Source organism: Lindgomyces ingoldianus, assembly GCF_010093535.1.
Source record: "Lindgomyces ingoldianus strain ATCC 200398 unplaced genomic scaffold BDR25scaffold_23, whole genome shotgun sequence".
In the NCBI taxonomy this organism is placed as follows: Eukaryota; Fungi; Ascomycota; class Dothideomycetes; order Pleosporales; family Lindgomycetaceae; genus Lindgomyces; species Lindgomyces ingoldianus.
In genome coordinates, this window is record NW_022985184.1 from 198,844 (window position 1) to 222,888 (window position 24,045).

Sequence of the window (24,045 nt, forward strand, 5' to 3'; positions counted from 1 at the left end):
TTGCAGCATTTTGCAGCATGTTGCAGCAAATTACAGCATTTTGCAGCATGTTGCAGCATTTTGCAGCATTTTGCAGCATTTTGCAGCATGTTGCAAGCTGGTCGCGCATAGGGCAAGTGCGCGAGGGACTCGGATCTATTGTGTGCGTTAATCCGTGCAATGTCTTGGCATTCGCGTTGCGTCTTTTCCGCCTCACCAAATCTATGAGAACTTCGACAAAGCAACAATTTGCCCCCATCTATGCCTAAATATCTGTTATTTTAGTTAGATCTTAAAGCTGTACGTACTTCCTAATTAGGAAATAATAAAGCTAAATTTTAGAGGTTTAAAATAGCCCTTAGCAAACAATTTCTAGCTAAAAAGCCATAGCTAGAGCAGCCACGCGTTTAAGTACTAGTGCTACCTGTTAACTGTCAGCTAGAGCCCTTGCTGCAGCAGCCTCTAAAGCACCTTCTAGAGGTTAAAAAGCTAGTAGATTAAATAAGCAGACAAGAAGAAAAGTTACCTTTATAAAGAAGCAGCACACTGCTGCTTTAACAGCTGCTATTAAGATACTATTATTACTACTATTAGTAGTAAAGCTAGAGTGTTAACTATTGCCTTAGCAGCAATTATCCCTACCTCCTAAAAAGCCTAACTATAAGATAGATATAAAGTATATTCTGCGTGTAAATAGGAACTAGGTAGTTAACAACAGTAATAACTGCTAGCAGCTAGTCTTTACTATGTTGTTTATAAAGGACAAAGTAGACTTAGTGCTTGCTAATGCAGCTTTTATAATTAATAGGTAGAAAGTTACTTAGCTTAGTTACTTAGTAAGCTATTAAGCTAAGCACCTTAAATCTACCTAGCAGCACATTACCTTAGCTAACTTTAGTTTTATAAAGAGCGCTTACTTACTTAAAGCAGTTAATTACTATATTAAGCGCTTTACTAAAAGAATTAATAGGGTAGATTTTAAAGTAAAGCTCTATGTTAAAGTTAAGGCTCTGTAGAGAGCATTTCTGTGCAGGTAATTAGCTAATAAGCTATTGTTAGATCTAAATACTACACTAACAATACTAAGCAGCTATTATACCTAGTAGCTACTGCGTAAAGCTAGGGCAGCAAAGCAAGTAGAGGAGATATCTAAGGTAATAGACTACTACTTAGTAATTGCGTGTACGTAGGAGTGCTAGACAGAGCTTTGTAATAACTATAAAGAGTAGTGCTATATCTACTTAGACTAATCTTATTATACTATTAAACTAGTTAACTTTAAGGCGTAAAGAAAGTCTATAGTTATAAAAGAGTCTTCTGTTATAGTACCTAGTTATAAGATTGTTAGAGCGCTGTAGTAAAAAGGTAACAAGCTCTAGGTAAACCTTTACATATAAAAAGATAAAAAAAAAAGGCTAGGCTTATTATTATTAAATAAGCTGTTATTTAAGAAGCTAGTAAAGTAAATAAGCTAGTAGTAGTTACTTAACTAAATAGTAAAGATAAGTAATAAAAAAGCTACTTAAGCAGAGTAATAAGAGTTTTAATAGCTCTATCTCTAACAGCTTTAAGCGCAGGCTAGTATCCCTTCTATAAGAGCTGCTCTACTCTCTTACTACTAGTAGCTACATGCCTTACTAGTTATTACCTTAATAGCGCCTTAATTTTTAGGTTATTCTTTAAGTCTTATAATAAAAGGTAGTAAATAGAATGCTTAAAAAATAGTAAAAAACTTTTTTAAGTAGTTAGTTAAGTAATAGCTAAAAAATAAAAAAAATTCTTACTTTTACATATAAGAGGTAGTAACTAAGAAGCTATAGACTATAAAAAATCTCTGCAAGATAAGCAGAGTTAAAGGTAACCTATATACTATTACTATTACCTAGTTTAGGCTTAAAGATAGGCTTATTTACTATTTTTATAAAAATCTCTGTTAGTTTAAGCTAATATATTATACAGCTAGCAGCCTGCTTAAGATAGGTAGTAGTAAGTAAGGCAGAACTAGTAGTAGAAATAATATAGCTAAATAATCTATTTAAATTTAAACTCTTCTACCCTCTTAAGCTCTCTTAGCTCTCTTCTTACGCGCTCTAGCTCCTTTTACTTAATATATAGCCTTTCTACTGTGTACTTAAAGTGCTTTTAAGTAAAATAGTTACATTTACTTTTTTAAATAGCTGCCCTTAAAAAGGCACTAAAGTTACTACTAAAACACCTTTAAATGTATAAATAGTTTCTCTTAATTTATGCCTTAAGCACTATAAAGGTAAGCTCTATTAAATTATAGTTAGGCAAGTATAGAGGCAAATACCTTACTAAATACTTACTAGCCTTAATAATCTGTGTTACCTTATTATTTATATAAATTAAGACATTATTTAGAATAATTACTAAGTACTTCTTACTATACATAACCTAAAGCATAGGGATTAGACTCTTTTTAATCTACTTAAGAAACTGCTTTTAATTAAAGTAGCCTTTTTTTACAGCTATATAAGAGAGATAGCTGTTAATTATATACATAAAAAAAATTAACTAAGTACTGCTTTAAGCAATATCCTAGGTATACTAAGAGACGTAGCTAACTAGGCTGTATGTGTAGTGCTGCTAGCTAGTCTTCTTATTAAAAATTAACTTGTTAAAAAACACTAGATCCTCTACTATAAAGTATCTTATTAAGTTATAATATAAGTTATAAAGTTTTTTATTTTAATTAATAAAGAACACTTAAAGTGTTTAGTAACTTTATTTATATTAAAAAAGGAACTAGAATATGTTTAAGTAATTAATTTAAATGCTTTTTTTTACTTATAACTAAAGTGTAATCTTGTCTTAGTACATCTACTTAAAGTAAATAAGCTTACTAAAAAGAGCATTTATGTTTTTCTTACTAATTGCTAGTAAATAACTAAGCCTGCCTTAGATAGGTGCTCTTATGCTGCTGTGCGTCTTTAGATTATCTATTACATTGTATACTACGCAGTTGCTGCACCCCTTTTAATTAGCAATTGCCTACAGCCTCTATCTAAGCAGTAAAAAACAACATATATTAATACGCGTACAATTAGATAGGCCACAGGCGCTCACAGTAAGCGCTAGGGGTTGCTAAGTAGGTAGTGGGCAACAAGAGACTCTGTAAGCTTAAAACATAGCTAGAAAGCTATTTTAAACATTAAAACCTAGCCTTATTATTTCCTAAATAGGAAGTACGTACAGCGCCTAAATGTTTACTAAAATTAAGAGATGTTAGGTAGTTGTAGGGTTTTATAGGCAAAATTTTAAGTTCTTATACAAATTTAGTGGCGGAAAGCAAAGTTTAAGGTGTTGCCAAGACATTGCACGGATTAACGCACACAATAGATCGGCAAAACAAAAAGCCGAGCAACACGAGTAGAGCAGAAAAAGGATCGATAAATCAAGACAATCAATCATCATCCCATACATCATATCCAAACCCATCATTCATCTCAGGAAGCCCAGAAACAGTGCTTCAATCTGACACCCGGAACCTATCCGGAAGGTCCTCGTATCGGCTCCGACCCCGACCTGGCCCTACCCCCTGCTGTTACCCCTATTCCCCCATGTATTTAGTCGTACTTCCCCTGTAGCTAGCTCGGTAGTTTTCTGATATCCTTTCGTACGAGGCCTATAGGTGTCAATGGAATTCCCAGGTCATTGAGTCCCTACACACTCCCATATGCCTCTGAGTGGATTCCTACCGCATTCGGACCTATTGTCTTGCCTGTGCCGTTACAACAACCTACCTTAATGCGCGAACTATTACTCTAAGCAAGCTTTGCTTTTACAGATTATTTATAAACTGTTGTAGTATTTTAATATTTCATTTTAATATAACGCGCTGTTTTGCTTCTCTATCTAATATTCTCTAAAATAATAGTTAGTTAACTATAGTATAGCATTTTTTGTTACTAAGCTTAGTTTTTTTTTAAGTAATAAAGAAAGCTATTTATACTAAAAATTTGCTTTACATTCTAAGCTTAGTATTTTCTAAAAAAGAGCGAAAACAACTTTAACTAAAATAGAAATATAATAGTTATCTATTAAACTTTATATTATAATATCTTACCTAGCACTGCGTAGGCAAACAGGTACTAGGTAACTTGTATAGTAATATAAAGAAAAGCATTACAGGTAAGAATCTGCTTCTGTAGCTTGAAGCACTTTTCTATTAGTACGATAGCTTCTTTATTCTGACTTTAGGACTTCTAAGTATGTGTGCTAGGTTAGCTATGCTAGCCGGCGTGTCTAGGTGCTTCTTCTAAAGCACACTCTTGAACGGCTCCATCACTTGCACTTCTAGCTCCTCGGCATTTACGACCGATTAGAGCTCGATACTCTTCGTTAGTGTAGAGATCGTATTTCTCTAGCGGATTCGACATGGCTGTAGCGCGGTCTGGGCAAGTAGCAACCAGCAAGTAGCAAGGGCAGTAGTCTAGCGTCTAGAGTCAAGTTCTACCACTAAGAGAGGCAGCAAAAGAAGACACTGTGGCAACACAAGTTAGATTAGGACTGTTGTAGTCGAGTAGTAAGGCGACCGGGGAAAAAAGTAAAGTCGCGACGAAATAGGAAGCATAGAGCAAACGCGACCGCGACGTGTGCACGGGCCGATTCGGGAAGTTTGACCAAGTCACTCGAATTTGAAGGAACCAGGGGTTCCGGCAGGCTGATAAACGAAATACACACGGGAGCTTGTTTTGCTTTTAGGAAAGTATGTATGACAAACCTCTGGGTCGAATTAGCCTAGTAGTAGTAGAGGGATGAAGAAAGGATGGTACTAGACGATGGGTCACGAGGAACAAAGTAGTAATATCAAATGATGAAGATAATTGCTAGCAGAAGTACCATAGGTGATGCGGCATCTTCATGTCAGAGGGTTTTCACGTGAAAAGGTTCATTTGACGGTGTAAGATTTGATGAAAAACATATCCGTACCCCTACGCTCATCAGTCAAAGAAATGAAAGCTTCCTCTAATTGATTCGCTCATAGTTTACACAGCGGAGGCAAAGGCGTAGTAACGCTAGGCGTAGAAGTCGGAACTGGCGGCACCGTTGGCGTAGACATCCCACCCGTCCCTGTCGTAATTGGATGAAAATTACTCCTCAGGACCGAATTATCGACCGCCACCGGATACTCACTGGGATAGACATCCCGGGTATATGTTCTGGTCCACTCGCATTCCTTGAATATTTTATTCTGAGACACTAATTCGGGAACCCCGAGTCCGAACGAATGCTGAACCTCATTTTGGAAGATGGTCGAAATTCCTTGGTGTTCAGGGTTCCCAAAGTAGGGCCCTGAGCGCATGGTGAAGATGTCGTTGAGGCGGAAGTCTTTGTTGTATGAATACACAGCTGCACCATGCGGATGTTTCGGCCCGATATACGTGACGCTTACAATGTCCGTTTCCAATTGCTTGTCTGTGAGAAACGTCTTTTCTGGGCCGATTGTTGTAGATGGCTTCCAGACACTGGTGTGGCGGATATATCCACTGTCGGCCTTCCGGTTGGTTCCAGCCAGTGTATACACGGTGACGCTCTTGATCAAATGGTAGACGCTTGGGCTTGTGAAGGTCATACCTGACACTACGGCGGTGTTTGGTTTCCCGGGAATAGTGGGTGTTGCGGTTGGGGGAGCCCAGCTGGAATTGCAGAAGTCGGATCCGGTTGGTCCCGGAGCTGGCCAGTACCAAACTTCCTGATTATCGATTTCCATCGCACAGGTTGGTTTCGCCTGGGGTGGAGCTGGTATGAATTGTATACAGGATGGTGGCACCAATGTCTCGATGAGAGATTTCGTTGGTGTAGTGGTTGTTGATGCTTCGTTTAGTGGTGGGGTTTGTGATCCTCGCGATGACAACCACCATGTATATGCTGAATTAACTTCATCACATAGTGGCACGGAGTTTGGAGCTATCGTGCACTTTGGTTGTTCATTTTCGTAGCCAGGACGTGTTGTTCCAGGGATTACGGTCATCGTGAGTGAATCCGTTTGTGTGTAGTTTACAATCCAAGTATTCAAGGTCCAGGAGGATGACTCCTCGATGTAGGAGGCTCTTGGGACCCCATCACAGAGGGTTGTGAGGCTGATTGGAATTTTCTTTACGTCCGCCGAACAGTAGCTGTTGTCTTCGATGACGGTTATCGGAGTGGGTAGAGGGCTCCACCACACTGATGTAGTTGCATTGGCAATGATTCCGGGGTTGGGAACTTGAGTCCGCAGCTGGTAGTCGCCCCATGATTTCCAGCATGAAAGGGCGCTATCCGGAATATCTCTAAACTGCGGGTGAAATTTGGGAAGTACTGCGGTCGGCCAGAATGGTGTGGGACTTGGGCTTGCTGAACTTATCCTTGCCGTGGATGTTGTGTTGGATGGCGGGACATAAGACCTGGTCTCGGAGGGTAAAGCGGCACCTGAAAAAACATCTCAGCACTTCGGAAACATTTCAAAACGGGTAGCCGTGCTTACGTGCTATGACCCCCTGGACGTTGACAAGCGCGGGTGAAGCCACAAAAAACAGAGATTTCATGTTCAGAGACAGTACTATGGATATCTGAACAGGATGTGGTCTTCTTTCTTCTCAAGGTTGCATATGCATTTATCCTCATCATATCGCGGCTGGAATGGGATTTCTATTATATACTGTTAGCCTTTCGTAAACATAGAGTGCGGGTGAAGCCCTTACGGACTTTCGATAAAAAGAAATTGTCGTGGAGAATGTAGAGCGGATGTGGAGACATTCCGGGAAACACTTCCGATGTGCGTGCCATCCTGTCGTACACCCACACCCGATAACTTTCGTAATGAAGAAAATGGTGTCATAATTTCCAGCACATCCAAAGTGCGAAACTATTGCTTGGGGATTGCCTATCGGTTGGATGCCGTCTTTGGTTTATTGGTTCGGCGCATTCTAGGTTTTACTGTGTAAATGGTGGAGACGAGAAAGAGTGAGCTTGGGAAGGAGCATTTCCACGCTAACCAGCATGGCCAACCTGGCGTCGACGTACCGGAATCAAGGCCGGTGGAAGGAGGCTAAAGAGCTGGAGGTGGAAGTAATAGAGACGAGAAAGAGGGTGGTTAGCGAGGAACGTCAGGGGGTATCTCCTCTCGAACTCCGGCACGAATCGAGGCTCATTGTGGTGATTGTTTCCTATTAGAAGCGTATAGCTTAATGGCCTCATATATTTACAAAATAGTTTACCTGACCCCTCATATTGATGCTTCGAATGCGATATGCAGTGCGGGGTCGGTGGCTGGCGTGGTGGCTAGGATCTCATGATGTCTCCTGCTTTAAAAAGATAATTTAACGAGAAGTAGAATGTTCAATGTATTCCACGGGCGAACTTGTCACTTTTGCCAAGACTTTTGAATTGCATTAAAATCACAGATCGATTGCATCTAGCCTAGTAATAGTTTAATAGTGGCTAGATGAGCTAATTTTCTGTGGTTAGGCTTACCGCAGGTTCTGCAGCATCGCTTGTACAATACATTAGCTTGAGCAAGCTTCCTACCATCTAGCTCTTCCCCCTCAAGCTGCACATTAATATTAATTTGAGCAGCTAGCTCTAAGCCTTGAGTCTTAGTTAGAGCTCCTTGCCTCTGTAGGTACTTCTTCTTGCGCTGATTGCAGTCGCTCACTTGTGTGGATCATCAGCTCAGCGCCCTAGCTGGTCGATTGATTAACTTAATAATAGAGCTAGGGGAGCTATCGTGAGGACTCTGCATCCGATTCTAAATTAGAGTCTTCTGAGCCTCTAGTTCAGCTGCTGTACTAGGTATTTTTAACTCCCATTCGCTAGCTGTAGTTTGTAGCGGTGATGGCGTACGAAGCTTGAAGTCGAGCTTCGACAGTATAGCCTTGGGATTAAATGGTACTAGACTTGAGGCTTGAAAGCTTGCCTTGATGTTAGGCTCTGTAATAGAGGCGTTGTAGGCTACTTGGAAGGCTGACAGGAACTCAAACTTGTTGACGTGGCTAATGCTGCTGCGAACTAGAAGCTCTATCTGGCGGCTAAAGGCCTGCTTCAATGGCGAGAATCAGCATACGTCTAGTGGCTGCAGTAAGTGCAATGAATAAGCAGGCATATTGAGCGTGATAATGCCTTTGTTCTTGTAGCTGTATAAAGATAGTGCTAGCGATGCAGCAGAGCCGACATCCATCGGTGAGCGAGGCTTTGTTGTTGGTTCGAACGCGCCAACCGTGGCCAAGGCCTCTTGCTTGCCCTTGCAAAGACAGCGTTGCAAAGAGCTATCCAAGCATATGGAATATCTAAGTATCTAGGCTTTGTGTTTCCTCTAGTTCGAATCTTGGACCCATGCATATCTCCTATCTTCACGTCTTGTCAACTCATCGGGAGGTATCCCAAGGATTGTGGGAAGCGCGCAAGGATGTTTTCCACACGCTATACCATAAATCATTTACGGATTTAGCGAGTTTCATTCATCTACTTTCTACGAAAAAGGACCTTTTGTTTCTACTGAGCGACATCTATGTCGATTGTTCCGGATGAATCGAGGGCCAGGCATGCTTTCCTCAACTGGCTTACGACAGCGTTATTGAAAGCCAAAATCACCGGCACAGAAATATCCTCATTTTGCTCCTCTACGGAATCGCAAAATCTGCTTTCGAGACAAGTCTGAACGATATGTTGAAACATCAAACCCATCGTCTTCCCCAACAATGGTACCCTCGATGAAATTAGCGCCTTGCGCATCGCCTCAGCTGATGCGTCAAGATATTTTCTCCCGAAATCCTCGAGCGTTCCCCACAGCCCAATTTCCAGGAGGACGAGACCCAGGCTATAATAGTCGTATTCAGCGATATACTTACTGTCGCCGGAAAGGTAGACTGGATGTTGGTAGAATTTTTCGTCCGCGCCGCTAAAGCCGTGGGTGAACGCCTTTGGGTCATTTGGTCGGCTGTGGTTGAATCCGATGATGAATGGCCTGCATACATAATCGTCGACGCTTTCCCCGGCGTTGGGGAAGAAGGCGATGTTTGAAGAGTTGAGTCGTTTGTGGAGCCAAGCGACTGAGTGGAATTCGAGGATGGCTCGCGCTAAAATGTACGCGAGTCTGAACTTGCCATCGAGCACGGGCTGAGAGGAGATTCTCTGCGTGCGCGTTATGAGAGTGCCGAGTGAGATGGGTTCTATTTGCAGGGGATAGGGAGACGGAAGATCGAAGACCATTCCAAACGCGCGGCGTCCAACATCGTGGAAGAACCCCTTGCAGTTGAGCGAACGGAATTCCCCAGGCTTTTCTGTGCCTAGTAGGTCCGTGATCAACTCGACGCGAGAAAACATCTCTTGATTAACGCGCTCGTCCACGTACGCGAGATTGTAGGTACGCCACTCGATTAAGACAGGTGGTTTGTCGGCCGGTTTGTCTATCGTGCCAAAATTATGGTCTCCAAATCTGGACCCAATTTCGATGTCGGAAGGATTCAGTTGCCGGTGATTTTTGTCCCTCTCGAGATGCTCGTTGGCGAGATGGTTCATTTGCCCCAAGGAAACTCGGATTCTAATATCCTTCTGTCGCACATACGGGGCGCTGTCTAGAGAGACACTTGGTTCTCTTGTCAATGTTGCCGTCAGCCACGCTCGGCAAATTTGCTGCTGCTGAGGGGAAAGAAACTGGTATAGCTGGTCATTGAGGTGGCCTATCGCTCTCCACGGAGAAGGCAAGTCTCTGGGGATTGATAATATGCCATTGAGTTGATTGCGCATATGACGTAGGATGTCGATGACGTTCTCAAAGTCGGTAATGGAGAAGTGTGGAAGACAGTCTACAAGATCTCCATACAAGGTCCAGAACCAGCCCCTGAACCGAATATGTTCAAACAGACAATCCGTTGGAGAATCTTCCTTCGGGAGATAAGCGGAGATGAATAATTCGTCGATTTGCTGATACAACGCCAGGGTAGCAATTTCTTGGAGCTTTGATGCAACTTCTCTGGCTTTTGGTCTTCGATTGTGATCAAGATTGAGCGTCTTCCGACATAGTTCGACGAATTTGTGGAAGGTATGTTGTCCAAGCGCGTCCAATTTGCATAGCCATTTACATACCGTAGGATTCTCTTTATCTAGTCCATAATGAAATAATGAAAACGTGCGATAGCGCCCAGAGAGACTGGGGACTTTGAACTTTCGCTCTTTCCGGAACTCTGATAATTCGGAAACCCCAAAAGAAAGATAGACACCAGTTTCAATGAGGATGCAGCCCAGGGACCAAATGTCACTGGACCTGTGGATCCGGAATTTCTCAAAGTTACCCTCGATATCTTCACATTCTGGGGCAATGTAATCTCCACTTCCGATTTTAAAATTCGTGTCCGAGTTCTCCTGCGCATTTTTGAATCTTGACAGACCGAAATCTGCCAAAATGAGTTTGTCGCCAGAGATGAGGATATTTCTCGGTCGCAAATCGTGGTGGAATCCTGTCAGCCGAAGATCGACTTTCTCTTCCACGAAGTCGTGAAAAGCTTCAATGCCGGATGCCAATCCGGCAATAGCTATCCACATATTTTCCTGATGTTGGAGCTGCGGCTGCTCGACTTGGCCGGACAGAGTGTCTGCTAAATTGCCTCCGGATGCATAAGGGAATATCAAGTTGCATTTACCTTTATGTTTGTAAGACGCCAAGAGGTCGAGAATGTTTGGATGCTTTAAAAGGCTCAAAATGGATAGGTTTTCAAGCTCTACTTCGTGCATATTTTCGTCCTCGATCTCCTTCCTAACGAGCTACGAAATGAGTAACTGGCGTGAGAATTGAGGAGTGTGCATGGTACACTTACTCTCTGTTGGAAACAGGGTTCTAATAGCTGATGATCCGGATGGAAGCAGATTTCATAGACTTTTCCGAAGCTTCCGGCCCCGATTCGGGAGTCTTTCGTGAAAGGCATTACCGTGCGTTCGTTTAAACGCCGTGTGAGCATACCCTGAAAGAACTCCGGGACTAAAAATTCACTTTGCTTCTCAAAGAAATCAATAGCGCAGATGTCATCTACGATGGTTTTTAGTTCGTCGACGGTGAACGGAAGTCGCTGATCGCGTAGTTGGTCTTTCTCGATGAAACACTGAACTTTTGGCACGTGATCAATCAAAACAAGTATCGCAAATATTTTGGTTCCTGTTCTGATGATAGATTTTAACGTCTCTTCAATGTGATATGGTTTTATCTGGTCCTTCAGTGTTGACCGTAGATTCTCTCTCACCATCACCTTGACGAGCGCATTGTGCGGTACGAACCATCTCAAGTCGGAGTTCTCACGACGAATGGATTTGAGAAGCAACTTGAGCGAATCGTTCGACGCCATGACCCGCCACAGAAGGTTGATCGCTCTTGGTTAGGCGGCTTCGTGGAGCCGAGTTAAGCCGGTGGCCTCCTGACCGAGGCAATCTGATGCTAAGGGATGCGTCAACCAATTACGCGCTGGATGAAATGGAAATCTCCTGAGCTTCCTACCAGCGAAAGCTTCTTTCCCTTTGGAACCGTGAGGATTATATACTCCTCGCCATACTGCTCTGCTGTAAGCCCAGACTAGACGGTGTTCATTGCGCGGTGCAGCCTAACGTACCTCGACGTCCCAGCTCGACCCGAACAGCCTGGCCAGTAAATTTTCGAGCTCACCCTTATCGATGTAGCTTTCTCGAATGGTTTGGGTTTCCATGAGATGCGCGGAGATGTGTTCCTAGAGAGGTGCTAGTTCTTTCGGGGAGAAAAAACCGGTCAGAGAAAAGCGTAGGCTGAAGTCGTGGCAACTTTGAAAATATTAGCTGCATGACACGTGAGAAGCACTTATTGGTTGACTAGGGCAATCATTGGCGATAGAAACCTGCTGTTACACCGGCTTCTTTATCTGCCGTTGATGATTGGGTTCACGTTAAGCGACACTATCAAGTCACACCGAGTGTATGGGGAGATGCGACACTAATTCAAAAAGCCAACTTTAAGTATGGCCACCAGGGCAATTTTCGCGCCTTGCGCAAGGCTGAAATTACTGTCAGCATCGCAGACCGGAATTTACGATTTTCAAAGTGTACATGCGCAACGGTTCTCCAGTCCGCAAATCTTGACGCTTTCTTCGTCGTTGCACCGACTTGTACCCCTTCAGGTGAACTATCCAGCTGTAAGAACGTTCATGAGTCTTTCCGAGAAGTTCAAACGCTTCGACAATGCGCAGCTGTACCGATCCAGACTCCGCGCACTTGCAACTTCATGCTTTGCTGAATCATCCACTCACGTTCAAGTCTTCCATATTGGCAGTCAAAAAAGAGGTAATGTTCAATCCCTCGAAAAGAAGAGGCTCTCAAATTATTCATAAAACTGTATCTAGATTTAACATCTACAACGTTTAAAGGTGGTTTAAATGAGCTCAACGCGATTCTCGTAAGCTAGATTCCCTTTCCTTACGCGTGCAGGGGTTTCACAAGCTAAATTATGCTAAATAGGAAAAGAGCAAATCGTCTACCGCAACCTTCTAGTGCGCATCACTCAACGTTGACGAATGCCCTATCAACTTACAATGATCATGATTGACAGTTTCTTGACCCAAGAGTTTTCATGGAGTCCAATCCGCATCAGCCTCGAAGAGTTCGAAGGGATCTCAGAATACCATAACATCTTTCCCGAATTCGCCGACGTCGTTCAGAGCTTTGGCATCAAGTCCGATGAAGACAGCCGCAGTTGGGACGGAAGTCATATGAAGGAACACGTACACGACTCTTGCAGCAACAATTTGACGAGAATTGGTAAGTTGAATGAAGAAGAAGCTTCCATTACTAAAGAACTGTTTGCAGAAATATGCTACAATGTGCGATATGCAGAACCCAATGGACGATCTCAAGGAAGTCCCTGGTCGCTTCGGCAAATGGGGGTGTATCACGCTTTTTGTAAGACAGATCGGACGTCCGTGTGGGTCTTTATACAACCATCAACCAACTTCCGTTCAAATTTTGACTCAATGTGTCAAAACGATTCTCTTCAACAGGTGTTGAAAGACTCGGGATGTATGTTCCTCCACGAACATGTCTTCTCGATTCTCGGATTGCATTGGCATGCTTATTTACAATTTCTCCAGGAAAAGCTCAATGGGCTGGTATTACTGTTTTCCATATGGTTCCGCAACGAATTACTAATGATCACAGGACGAGAGGGCCTGTTTCTCCAAAGTGGGAGGGAAACGAAATTGGGATTATGAGGTATCGTTTGCCGACTGCCAGGAGCTACAACTATTGGAGAAGAAATCCCAGCGGACACGGAGAATACTAGATTCTCACGTGGAGGTGCTGAGGAGATATCGAGTGTTTTCCTGTCTGGGTCTAAAGAGGAACCCTCATGAGCTGCGTCGAGTAGAGGAGATCATGTCCCAGCTAATGCTACATCGGCGGAGTGTCTCAGGAATGATAAGTCGATCAGCTGGAATCGACAAGCTTGTAAGCGCACTTCTAGTTGAAGCTTCAGGATTTCCTTCTCAAAATCAAGACTAACTGGTGATGACCGCGCCCTCAGCTAGCTCGCATTATGGAATTCCGTGGCAATGAGCTGCTGCACAGCAACGAACGAGTTATGCAGGACCATCTGGAATGTCTCAGGAGCATTGCCACATATAGCCAGAAAGAAAATGAAGGGATGGTCAGTGTATCCTTACAACTACGGGAAGATTCGAGGGCCATGAAGGTCCTTACGATGATTGCCACAACGTATCTTCCAGCAACTCTGATCGCTGTAAGCCTCAACACAAGAGCTATTCACCCCTCTCCCCCGACCTGAAACCTGCCTAACCGTGATCCCAGACCATCTTCGGGTCATCCCTGGTTCAAAAAGTCCAAGAATCCTCACAGTCGAATGAGCAAACAAACTTTACCTTAGCGTCTCAATTCTGGATTTACTGCGTTGCATCCTTGGGCCTGACGGCGCTGACATGGGGGATGAAAATGATTCTCGATCGAAGAACAGACAGGGGACGAACGACATGCCACGTATGACAGCCTACATATGCACTATGTGGTACACGACGTGGCATGGCGAATGTGGCGAACTATGCGCGGGGCTTTTATCTCAGCAAGCTCAGACGGGATGGGGAGAGGGCCTCGACAGGGGCAAGCCCCTGCTAGTAGCCTTAGTGGCGCAAGCCCTATCTCTCTAGCTAATAAGGGTGTAAGAAAGGCTTTCTCTCCCTAGCTATCTAAAAGACTTTTGTAATTTTTTAGGTAATATTATAGTTCTAAACCTCCTCTACTATACACCAGCTTAACTAAGAATTATTATAGCTCTACTACTTTTTATCTAAACTAGGTTAGATTTTAATAAGTAATAGAAATAGTCTCTAGCTATATTCTAACATTTTTATAACCTAATTTTAATAAGATTTAGCAGAGTATTACGCTACTAAGTTCTATATAGAACATTTTAATAACTTTATAACTACACCTTAATCTAACTTCTTAACTATATAATATATTATTTTTAGAATTTAAGACTTATCTAAGACAGGCTTTATTAAAAAGCCTATAAAATTTTAGAAGATCTAGGACGCTAGTTATGAAGCTAGATAGTAGGCTAGAGACATTATAATTACTTTTATGTTTATAGCTTAACTAGCTGTTGTCTAAAGACTCTAAAGATCTAAAAGCTGTCTTAGACTAGCTCTATTAGGAAGCCTGCAAAATTTTAGGAGATCTAGGCTGCTAGTTATTAAGCTGGATAGTAGGCTAGAGACATTATAATTACTCTTATGTTTATAGCTTAACTAGCTGTTGTCTAAGAACTCTAAAGATCTAGAAGCTGTCCTAGACTAGCTCTGTTAGGGATTCTATAAAATTCTAGAGAATTTAGTCTACTAGTTGTTAAGTTCTAGTTAGAAGGGCAATACTATTAATTTAAAATTAGAGTATAAATGAAACAATTCTCATAAATTGTTCCATCTCAGGTCGCCTAGAACCTATCTAAAGGGTCCCTGTATTAGCTCTAACTCTAACTTAATTCTTATAAATTATGTTTATCTTAGGTTGCCTAGAACCTATCTAAAGGGACCTTGTATTAGCTCTAACCCTAACTTAACCTAGCTCTAACTCTGCTCTGCCCCCTACTGTACTCTTATTCCTTTATGTATTTAGTTACACCTTACCTTTATAGCTAGCTTAGTAGTTTTCTAATATTCTTTTATATAAGGCCTATAGGTGTTAATAGCATTTCTAGTTCTAAGTCCCTACACACTTCTATATGCCTTTTGTAACGGCGCAGGCAAGACAATGGGTCCGAATGCGGAGGGAATCCACTCAGAGGCATATGGGAGTGCGTGGGGACTCTAAACCTGGGAATGCCATTAACACCTATAGGCCTTGTACAAAAGGATATTAGAAAACTACTAAGCTAGCTACAGGGGCGAGGTGCGACTAAATACATAAGGGAATAGGGGTAACAGCAGGGGGCCGGGCAGAGTTGAGTTAGGGTCGAGCTAGGGTTGGAGCCGATACGGAGACCCTTCAGATAGGTTCTGGGCGACCTAAGATAGAACAATTCATGAGAATTGTTACACCTTTAAGTAGATTTCTACTGCATTTAGACCTATTGTCTTGCCTATGCTGTTATATTATATTAAAAAAACTTACTTTTACTAGTAACAGCTTTATTATAATATTATACTAATTATTTATTTAATTATGTCTAAGCTTTAAGACACATTTAATTTAGTTTAGGTTATAATACTTACACACTAACGTACTTCACAGGCGAGTTGCTTACACACCTAAGTTGCTTACTTTTGCTAAGACCCTACTAAACTACCCTTTCTACACTAATGCATTCCCCACAACACTACTTAGACGTGCTAAAAGAATGTTAGATACAGCTTACACTTTAAGCTTTTAAATAAAATATAAAACTTTTAAAGAAATGTGCTATAGCTATGTGCAAAGTTTTATAAAAGATAATAAATAACTACAGCGCTAAATAACTTTTATAAGCTAATTCTACAGCTAAATTATAAAGGCTAGGTAATAAAAAAAAGTAGGTAATTATTAAGACTATACTTAAGCTATATGCGCAAGGAATTTCCTCTTAGATAGCATTTATAGCTAATATAGCTAATTCTTTATGCGCTAAGCATAATCTAGGCTATGTTTACATAAACTAGCCTAGTACATTTATAAAGTGTTATTTAAAGCTTAAAGTAATATTTAAGTATAAGTATAACTATAAAAAAGCTTTTTATAAAAGTTCTAAAGTAATTTAAAGTAAGTTTAGCCTTATAGAGAATATTAAAGCTAAGTATAGCATCTAAAATAATAATATGTACAACTTTAGTAAAATAAGGTTTATAATTAGCTAAATATTTTTTAACTATACTTACACTTAAAACTTTACTTTAAGCTTTAAATAATGCTTTATAAACATACTAGGCTAGTTTATGTAAACATAGCTTAGATTATACTTAGCGTGTAAAGAATTAGCTATATTAGCTATAAATGCTATCTAAGAGGAAATTTCTTACGCATATAGCTTAAGTATAGTTTTAATAATTACTTATTTTTTTTATTACCTAGCCTTTACAATTTAGCTATAGAATTAGCTTGTAAAAGTTATTTAGCGCTATAGTTATTTATTATCTTTTATAAGACTTTATATATAGCTATAGTATATTTCTTTAAAAGTTTTATATCTTATTTAAAAGCTTAGAGTATAAGCTATATCTAACATTTTTTTTAGCACGTCTAAGTAGTGTTGTAGGGAATGCATTAGTGTAGAAAAAGTAGTTTAGTAGGGTCTTAGTAAAAGTAAGTAACTTAGGTGTGTAAGCAACTTGCCTGTGAAGTATGTTATTATATTAAACTATTTAGTTTATAAACTAAATCTTATTAACCTTTAGTTAACTAAAGCTTTTAGGTTTAAAACTTTTTATCTTTTATAATTAAGATTACTTTTAGAAAAGTTATAAAAAGGCGCTAAAGTAAAAACTTAAAGACTACTAATAACTTATTAAAATTAAAAGCAACTACTAATGTTTAGCTAACTACCTTTTAATTTTAAAATTAAAATACACTTTAGCTAAAGTAAGCTTTTTAAAGTTAATTAATAATTTATGTTAACAGCTAAACTTACTTTTATAGCACTTAAAGCTATACTTTTACTTAATTTAGAGTTAACTTTTAGTAGTATATTTATTAATATTTAAATTACTTAATTATAAGTATAGCTTAAGCAGCTAATCTAGCTAAAAACTACTAGTTAACTTTTACTAACTACTAAATTACTTTTAATAATACCTTATACTACTCTTACTACTTTAAGTTTAAGAGACTTTTTAAGCACTTTTTAAACTTCGTAAATCTACTTTACTAAATGCACACCTAAAATTAAGATCTTTATAGATAGTAAAAAACTTATATTTAAATAATAGTAAGCTTTTATTATAAATAAACTTAATATTAATTTAGATTACTATTAAAGTAAGCGCGCACACATAGCATTAATATAGAGACATACAGCTAGTATTGCAAAGGATTACCTAGAGCTAGGATACCTAGCTAAATTAGACTAGTTTTAGTTTAAAAGTGTAGAGAATATAATAAAGCTTTTATAAGCTTATTTTATTACTAGTTAGAAAAAGACTAAGGCATAATAAGCATTCTAGACTTTTAAAATAAATAATAAAAAGGCGTTTTCTACATTTAAAGCACACTTTATTAGTGCAGCTATTAAAAAAAAGGTATCTTAGTTAGATTAGTCTTTCTACTTATAAAAGAAGCTTTTTTTTAGCTTATAAGTACTAAACTATAGTTTTAAACATACCTAGGTAAACTTTTTTAAAGCTATAGTAACTTACTTTATAGTGTATAATCTAAAAAAAAAACTTATAAAAAAAACTTATAAAAAAAACTTATAAAAAAAACTTTATTATTTTATTTAAATTATTTTTAATTAATAAACTATACTTACTACTTTAATAATTAACAACTACATGTGTAGTGTTTAGGTTTAAAGGACACTGCTAGCAGTGTAAAGGAATACTTAGAGTAAGGACACCTAGCTAAATTAGACTAGTTTCAGTTTAAAAATGTAAAGAACATAATAGTAAAACTTAATACTATAATTACTATTAATAGAGACTATTAGTCTATAAAGAGGGGAGTAGTGTAATAATTTTTATAAATTATTTTATTTTAAGTTGCCTAGAACTTATCTAAAAAGTCTTTATATTAGCTTTAACTTTAACTTAATTTTTATAAATTATGTCTATCTTAGGTTGCTTAGAACCTATCTAAAAGAACTTTATATTAGCTTTAACCCTAACTTAACCTAGCCCTAACTCTGCCCTGCCCTTTACTATACCCCTATTCCTTTATGTATTTAGTTGCACCTTGCCCCTGTAGCTAGCTTAGTAGTTTTCTAATATCCTTTTGTATAAGGCCTATAGGTGTTAATAGCATTCCTAGGTTCTAAGTCCCCACGCACTCCTATATGCCTCTAAGTGGATTCCTACCGCATTTAGACCCATTGTCTTGCCTGTGCTGTTACAATAAATAGGTTAAAGTTCTACGCGCGTTTAGATTTTTCTTTACTAATAATAGTTAAAATTTAGAAAAAAAATACTATTTTATAGCTACAGCTTATCTTTACATTTTATTAAATTCTAAGCCTATTTAACATATAGTAGTAGAGATATTGTAAATCTAATTTTATTATAATGCTCTTAAAATAGGCCTATTTATAGAAAAAATCACAAAAGTCCCTTAGATGGCTGAGGAGAGAAACGCTACTAACAGGGGTCAGAAACTGCTAACCCCCAGGCCATACTCTATTTGGAGTAGCAATATGCATGGTGGTTTGTGAGTCCTCGGTTCTCTCCTTACCCCGTCTGAGCTAGCTGAGATAACGGGGCTTGAACGTTGACCGGTCGGCGTTGCCGAAATCGGATTAGCCTAGTTCAGCCTTGCGAAGGCGCTTCTCGCGACCTAAACTCCGCCTTCGCATCAGATGACTCTAATATACTTGCTTTTCCTTCAATCCTCTTTGTGTCGTATTTATGAGATACCTCGGCTCTCTCTATCTTGCGTGTGCGGACGAGGAGCGAAATGGTTAGTAGCACGTACACGTTCGACATCCGACGAGACTATGACACCACGTCGGATGCCGGCGGCCAAATCTTCAAGGAGAACGACTTGGATCTGATCTCGCTCCTTGCAGTTGCGCAGAAGCTGCAGGTCAGCTTCCTCACTATTACATGGCAGACTGCCTTGGACAATGTTGCTATCGGAGGCACCTCATCGATCAAGGAAGGACTCCTCAGCCGAGAAAGGAGCATCGCGTTCAAGAAACTCAAAGGTGATGACAAGGAGGATCATGAAAGGGCCTATCGCTTGCTCATCAATGAGCTGTCCGTGCTGGGTAATGCCGCTGTTCTAGCTCACCGAAACATCCTTGATTTAGTAGGCATTAGCTGGGACATCTCTTCCGACGAAGAGGTCTGGCCTGCCTTCGTCTTTGAGAAATCACCTTTCGGAGATCTCAAAAACTTTGCTTCCCTGCCCGTTGCAAAAAATATGAACCTGATGGAACGTGTTGGTATCTGCGTTGATATCGGAGTTGCGATTGCTGACATGCATTGGAACCGTAAGAATAAGAGCGCCGTTGTCACAAATGAAGCTGATAGAGACCTCAGATATCATCCATGGAGATATGAAACCTGAGAACGTGATAATATTCCAGGAGGCCACGGGCGAATATACGGCCAAAGTCATGGACTTCGGTTATTCCTCTCACTATGCAAGCCAAACAGAGCGCATTTTCATTCCAGAATCACAACCATGGACAGCACCCGAATATAAGCCTGCCGAGAATCTGTCACGCAAATATCTTCCCGATGAAGCCGCGCTTATGGACATATTTTCATTTGGTCTAGTATGTGTGTGGTTCATATTCGAGGCTTATTTCGCAGGGATTTCTGCACTCCCGGAAGAGCTCGGTTGGGCGAAAAAGGTTTTTCTTCAAAATGAAAGGCCAAGACCGCTAGGTCGAATCATCGACGATTTGAAGAAGCAAGAGCGGCTAATACAGGTGGCCTGGGACTTACTTCAGGCCAACAGTGGGAGCTTTGATCATGCGACATTCGTGAACTTGCACACTTTTTTCGGTGATGCTCTCGCCGTGGACACACATCATCGGCGCGCTGGGATTGCATTGTTCATAGAAACAGTCAATTTTCATCGGTGAGTTTATATGAAGATTCGCCAGGGTATTCCGTGCTCAGTCTTTGTAGGGTGAATAGGAGTGTTATGAAAATTGACGATGACCGGTTTGATACGCTTACGGCGACCTTCGACGTGAGTAAGAAAAATCAAAATTAATCATGTATGCTAATTACGATAGATTACTGCCTCAAGCCTAGCATTGTACTCGATCGATTACAGAGTAAGAACCGCTATTGCCAAGTGTTTTCAGAAGAGAGTCCTCTCGAGGTCGACTCGCGACACATCGAGTAGACACAATTCCCTCCAACTCGCCCTTTGTTACACGCTAGGTTTTGGGATACCTAGAAACGAGGTTGAGGCCAACGAGCTTTTGGAAAGCCCGGATGAAAGCGGCGAACTGAACAAACTTATTTCGACTCTCAGGACAACAAATTCTCGCGAGACATCAAATTCACGATGGGTAGAAATAAGAGAAGGAGGCTCGACGAACCATCTGCACTACTTGGAGCAGCTGCAAACTCCAGAGGAATCTCAACGCACAGTGAAGAGGCTCGAAAATGAGCTTCGGGACTTGGCTTCCGTTGTGAAAGAAGCTCCAATATTAGCCCAGCTTCAACAAGCGCTGTCAAGGATATATAGCCATGCTGGGGAGTGGAAAAAGGCGATTGAAATGCAGAAAACTGTCTGTGATTACTGGGTAAAAGTATTTGGAAAAGAAGAGAGTCTCACAGCATATTCAATAGGTCTCTTAGCCTCCTTGTATCGGAGTCAAGGGCTTTGGAAGGAGAGCGAAGAGCTAGGAAAGGAGTCGCTTGACCTCGCATCAAGCATACATGGAGATTCCCATCTAATAACTCTTGAAGAGATGGCGAATCTATCAATGACGTACATGTCCCAAGGGAAGTGGAACGAAGCAGAGAAACTACTCCGTCACGTGATGGAAACCGAGTCCGGTGTCCTGGGTAGTAATCATCCCAAGACTTTAAACACACTGGTTGCACTTTCATCAACATTGAGAAGTCTCGGGAAATACGAGGAGGCTCGTGACTTAGGAGCTCAAGCCTTGAATGATATGATTTTTATGTACGGCGAAGAGCATCCAGACACCCTCAACTGTAAGGCAAATCTCGGCCTGGCCTATTACCATCTTAAGCGTTGGAAAGAGAGTCAAGAGTGCTTAGAGGATGTGATTTTGATAAAAGAGAAGATCCTAGGCAGACGGCATCCAAGTACGCTTACCGATCTTTCTAATTTAGCGTCCCTGTACTGGTTTCAGGGAAAGGAAAAGGACGCCGAGAAAATCGAAACAGAAGTTTCAGAAGCTTCGAAAGAGGTACAAGGGATAGATCACCCAGAGACACTGATGTCACTCGCAAATTTAGCCACAACCTGGTGGAAACTTGGCAAATGGGATCAAACAGAAAGGCTGGAGGAAAAAATATTGGAAACTCGGAAGAGACTGAACGGAATAGATCACCCCGAGACCTTGAACGGCATGGCGAACCTTGCAGCTACCTATTGTAGCCTAGGGAAATGGGACATGGCGCAAGAGCTATTACTCGAGGTGATTGAGCGGAGGCGCGAAATCCTGGGAGAGGAACACCCGGATACGATTCTTGGCATCGTAAACCTTGGCGCATCTTACAGTCAACAGGGTCAAGTAGAGCTGGCCGAAGTCATAGAAGAGCATGCGCTAGAGTTGCGAATGAAGCTTTTCGGCGTCGATAATCCAGATACACTCAACAGTATGGCCAACCTTGCAACCACCTACCGGAAGCAAAACAAACTAGAAAAGGCGCTCGAGTTGGAAGAACAAGTTCTTGAGAAAAGGAAAGCTTTGCTCGGGAAGACACACTCGTCGACTCTGAACGCTATGTCGAATCTTGGCCTTACCTGTTGGGCTCTTGGGAAATACGCTGAGGCGGCGATAATTGAGGGTTTGGCTCTCAAACTGAGGATAGATCATCAAGGGCCGAAGCATCCGGACACCTTGACGAGCATGCACAATCTAGCGTGCACATGGAAATCTCAAGGTAGGGATGCCGAAGCTTTAAAAATGATGGAGGCTGTTGCGCGACATCGACAGGAAGTATTGGGGCCGACCCATCCAGATACTCTAACCTCTCTCGAAGCACTTCAAGATTTCCGGAAGGAAGCGGAAGAAAAGGGTACAGTTTAAGCTGTTCGGCATATCGATTTTGTGGAAACCGTGAATTTGCGTTTTGCGGGAACCCAGAGGCACAAATGTGCCTGGAAAATGCTCCCGGGCCACCTTGGATCGAAGCTCCATGGGGTCAGCACCGTACGAGGTCTTGTGACCCGATAATCTTGATCCGGTCAAGGAACTAACGCGGCTGGCGGCACACCACGCTATTTCCATACATTTCATATCATCTAGTGCAGTCAAGGCCTATACTGATGCCAGCACTACACCACCACCAGACGGCAGCGACCATTACATTGCTGCAAAGTGGGCCACCGAGGCTTTCCTACAAAGTGCCGCCGCTGCGTTGAAGATCCGGGTCTACATTCACCGTCCCACAGGCCTCCCCAAAGCCGCTTCCGGGGATGCAACGGATCGGTCCGCTGTAGTCACCGAACTGCTGAGCATAGCTGGCTAACTGGGCACACGACTGGTCTTTGATAGCGTTAAGGGTACGGTGGACGTCCTTCCTGTTCACGAAATCGTGCAGGCGGTTCATCGTGCCGCACGTTTCGGCATCGGCGAGGATCTACATGACAGAGATGGCATTTTCGTGGAGATGCTGCATCACGAGGCGATGCTCAGGGTGTCTGTAGACGACATTGCGGCTCTTTTGCGCGACAGACCATTTGCGTAATTTGCCGAGCGTTCGGATACTAGTCTGGTTCGGACAGGCTAAGAAGGCTGGGTTTACATATTTCATGGCAGCACAGAATTTGGTAATGGATCCAGTGGGAGGTGAGTTGATCTCCTGACGTTGAGAGTGGCTTACTGTGTACTTCGAATTGCCTTCTGTTGTTTTACCTTTTCTGTTGCTAGATCAGATAGTGATTCATTTTTATTTAGCTCTAGTCTTCGTGTCGTTTGCCTTGTTCGTGACATGGCAGAAAAATATCGTATAATCTTTAGTACTCTCAATCTCGATACCTCCTCACTTACTCCTTCAACTGTTTCCACCCAGTCGACACGTTGACTGCAAAAAGCACCCACTCCAGACTATTGGTACGGAGTTAACAACATCCCGTCGATGTACAATGGCCAGCCCGTACCTTTACCAGACTTGCCAATGACTACTCTGTTTACTGACGACAATGTAGCAGAAAATGGCTAAAGTACAGAAAGAGCAATTAACGCTGTAATGAAAAGCAATATATCGACAGTCAGGGTTTCGCTGTATGCATATGCCTGCATCGTTTACGGTAGCCGCTACAACAGTCGTGGATTCCTATTCCGCACGTTGAGGCGACCCAACACCGTTGACAGTCATCTGTATGGACCTCCCACCCGTGACATCACTGAGACGTTACCCTATGGTATACTCTCCTATCGCTTCCCTCCAGCTGCATCAGGACAAAAATAAGCTATATATGCTTATAGAATAATAAAAAGTATATATATATATACTTCTGTATAAAAGTCTACATAGATGCATTAAACTATTTAATAAAAGAAGTATGCTATTAAAAAAAATAAGATAATAAATAGCAATAGCATATACATTAGAAAAGTTTAATAAGAACTAAGTTAACTATAATATCTATAATAAAAAGCTATTAGCTATCATACAAGTATTATAAATATAGAGAATAGAACTTATAGAAATGCAACAATTCTTATGAATTGTTCCATCTCAGGTCGCTCAGAACCTATCC

General features: G+C 41.2%; 6 protein-coding genes across 6 annotated transcripts; 3 read left to right on the forward strand and 3 right to left on the reverse strand.

The window, feature by feature from the left end:
- Positions 1-4,915: 4,915 nt before the first annotated feature.
- Positions 4,916-6,539, reverse strand: BDR25DRAFT_372506 (uncharacterized protein). Its single transcript, XM_033697233.1, has 2 exons — positions 6,467-6,539; positions 4,916-6,411 (listed from the first exon to the last, which is right to left on the reverse strand). The coding sequence occupies exons 1-2, from the start codon at positions 6,525-6,527 to the stop codon at positions 4,982-4,984; spliced, it is 1,491 nt and encodes a 496-aa protein (XP_033545539.1). The 5' UTR covers positions 6,528-6,539; the 3' UTR covers positions 4,916-4,981.
- A 71-nt stretch (positions 6,540-6,610) lies between these two features.
- BDR25DRAFT_52242 (uncharacterized protein) lies at positions 6,611-7,167 on the forward strand. Its single transcript, XM_033698698.1, has one exon. The coding sequence runs from the start codon at positions 6,982-6,984 to the stop codon at positions 7,153-7,155; it is 174 nt and encodes a 57-aa protein (XP_033545540.1). The 5' UTR covers positions 6,611-6,981; the 3' UTR covers positions 7,156-7,167.
- A 1,285-nt stretch (positions 7,168-8,452) lies between these two features.
- BDR25DRAFT_304718 (kinase-like protein) lies at positions 8,453-11,713 on the reverse strand. Its single transcript, XM_033690268.1, has 4 exons — positions 11,577-11,713; positions 11,465-11,518; positions 10,794-11,404; positions 8,453-10,740 (listed from the first exon to the last, which is right to left on the reverse strand). Exons 3-4 carry the CDS (start codon positions 11,313-11,315, stop codon positions 8,473-8,475), a joined length of 2,790 nt encoding a protein of 929 aa, XP_033545541.1. The 5' UTR covers positions 11,316-11,404; positions 11,465-11,518; positions 11,577-11,713; the 3' UTR covers positions 8,453-8,472.
- A 66-nt stretch (positions 11,714-11,779) lies between these two features.
- BDR25DRAFT_357066 (uncharacterized protein) lies at positions 11,780-15,494 on the forward strand (the record flags this gene model as incomplete). The annotated part of the gene is made up of 12 exons (XM_033695754.1): positions 11,780-11,803; positions 11,831-12,036; positions 12,062-12,264; positions 12,300-12,388; positions 12,457-12,482; positions 12,542-13,117; positions 13,155-13,434; positions 13,511-13,726; positions 13,795-13,841; positions 13,871-14,123; positions 15,271-15,295; positions 15,448-15,494. The coding sequence occupies 12 exons, from the start codon at positions 11,780-11,782 to the stop codon at positions 15,492-15,494; spliced, it is 1,992 nt and encodes a 663-aa protein (XP_033545542.1).
- A 3,506-nt stretch (positions 15,495-19,000) lies between these two features.
- Positions 19,001-22,524, forward strand: BDR25DRAFT_52309 (TPR-like protein). The gene is made up of 4 exons (XM_033698699.1): positions 19,001-19,612; positions 19,662-20,208; positions 20,259-20,322; positions 20,369-22,524. The coding sequence occupies exons 1-4, from the start codon at positions 19,075-19,077 to the stop codon at positions 22,367-22,369; spliced, it is 3,150 nt and encodes a 1,049-aa protein (XP_033545543.1). The 5' UTR covers positions 19,001-19,074; the 3' UTR covers positions 22,370-22,524.
- Positions 22,525-22,580: 56 nt separating this feature from the next.
- BDR25DRAFT_357068 (uncharacterized protein) lies at positions 22,581-23,739 on the reverse strand (the record flags this gene model as incomplete). The annotated part of the gene is made up of 9 exons (XM_033695755.1): positions 22,581-22,617; positions 22,650-22,695; positions 22,733-22,922; positions 22,965-23,208; positions 23,274-23,366; positions 23,391-23,475; positions 23,510-23,599; positions 23,630-23,660; positions 23,701-23,739. 9 exons carry the CDS (start codon positions 23,737-23,739, stop codon positions 22,581-22,583), a joined length of 855 nt encoding a protein of 284 aa, XP_033545544.1.
- Positions 23,740-24,045: the final 306 nt, after the last annotated feature.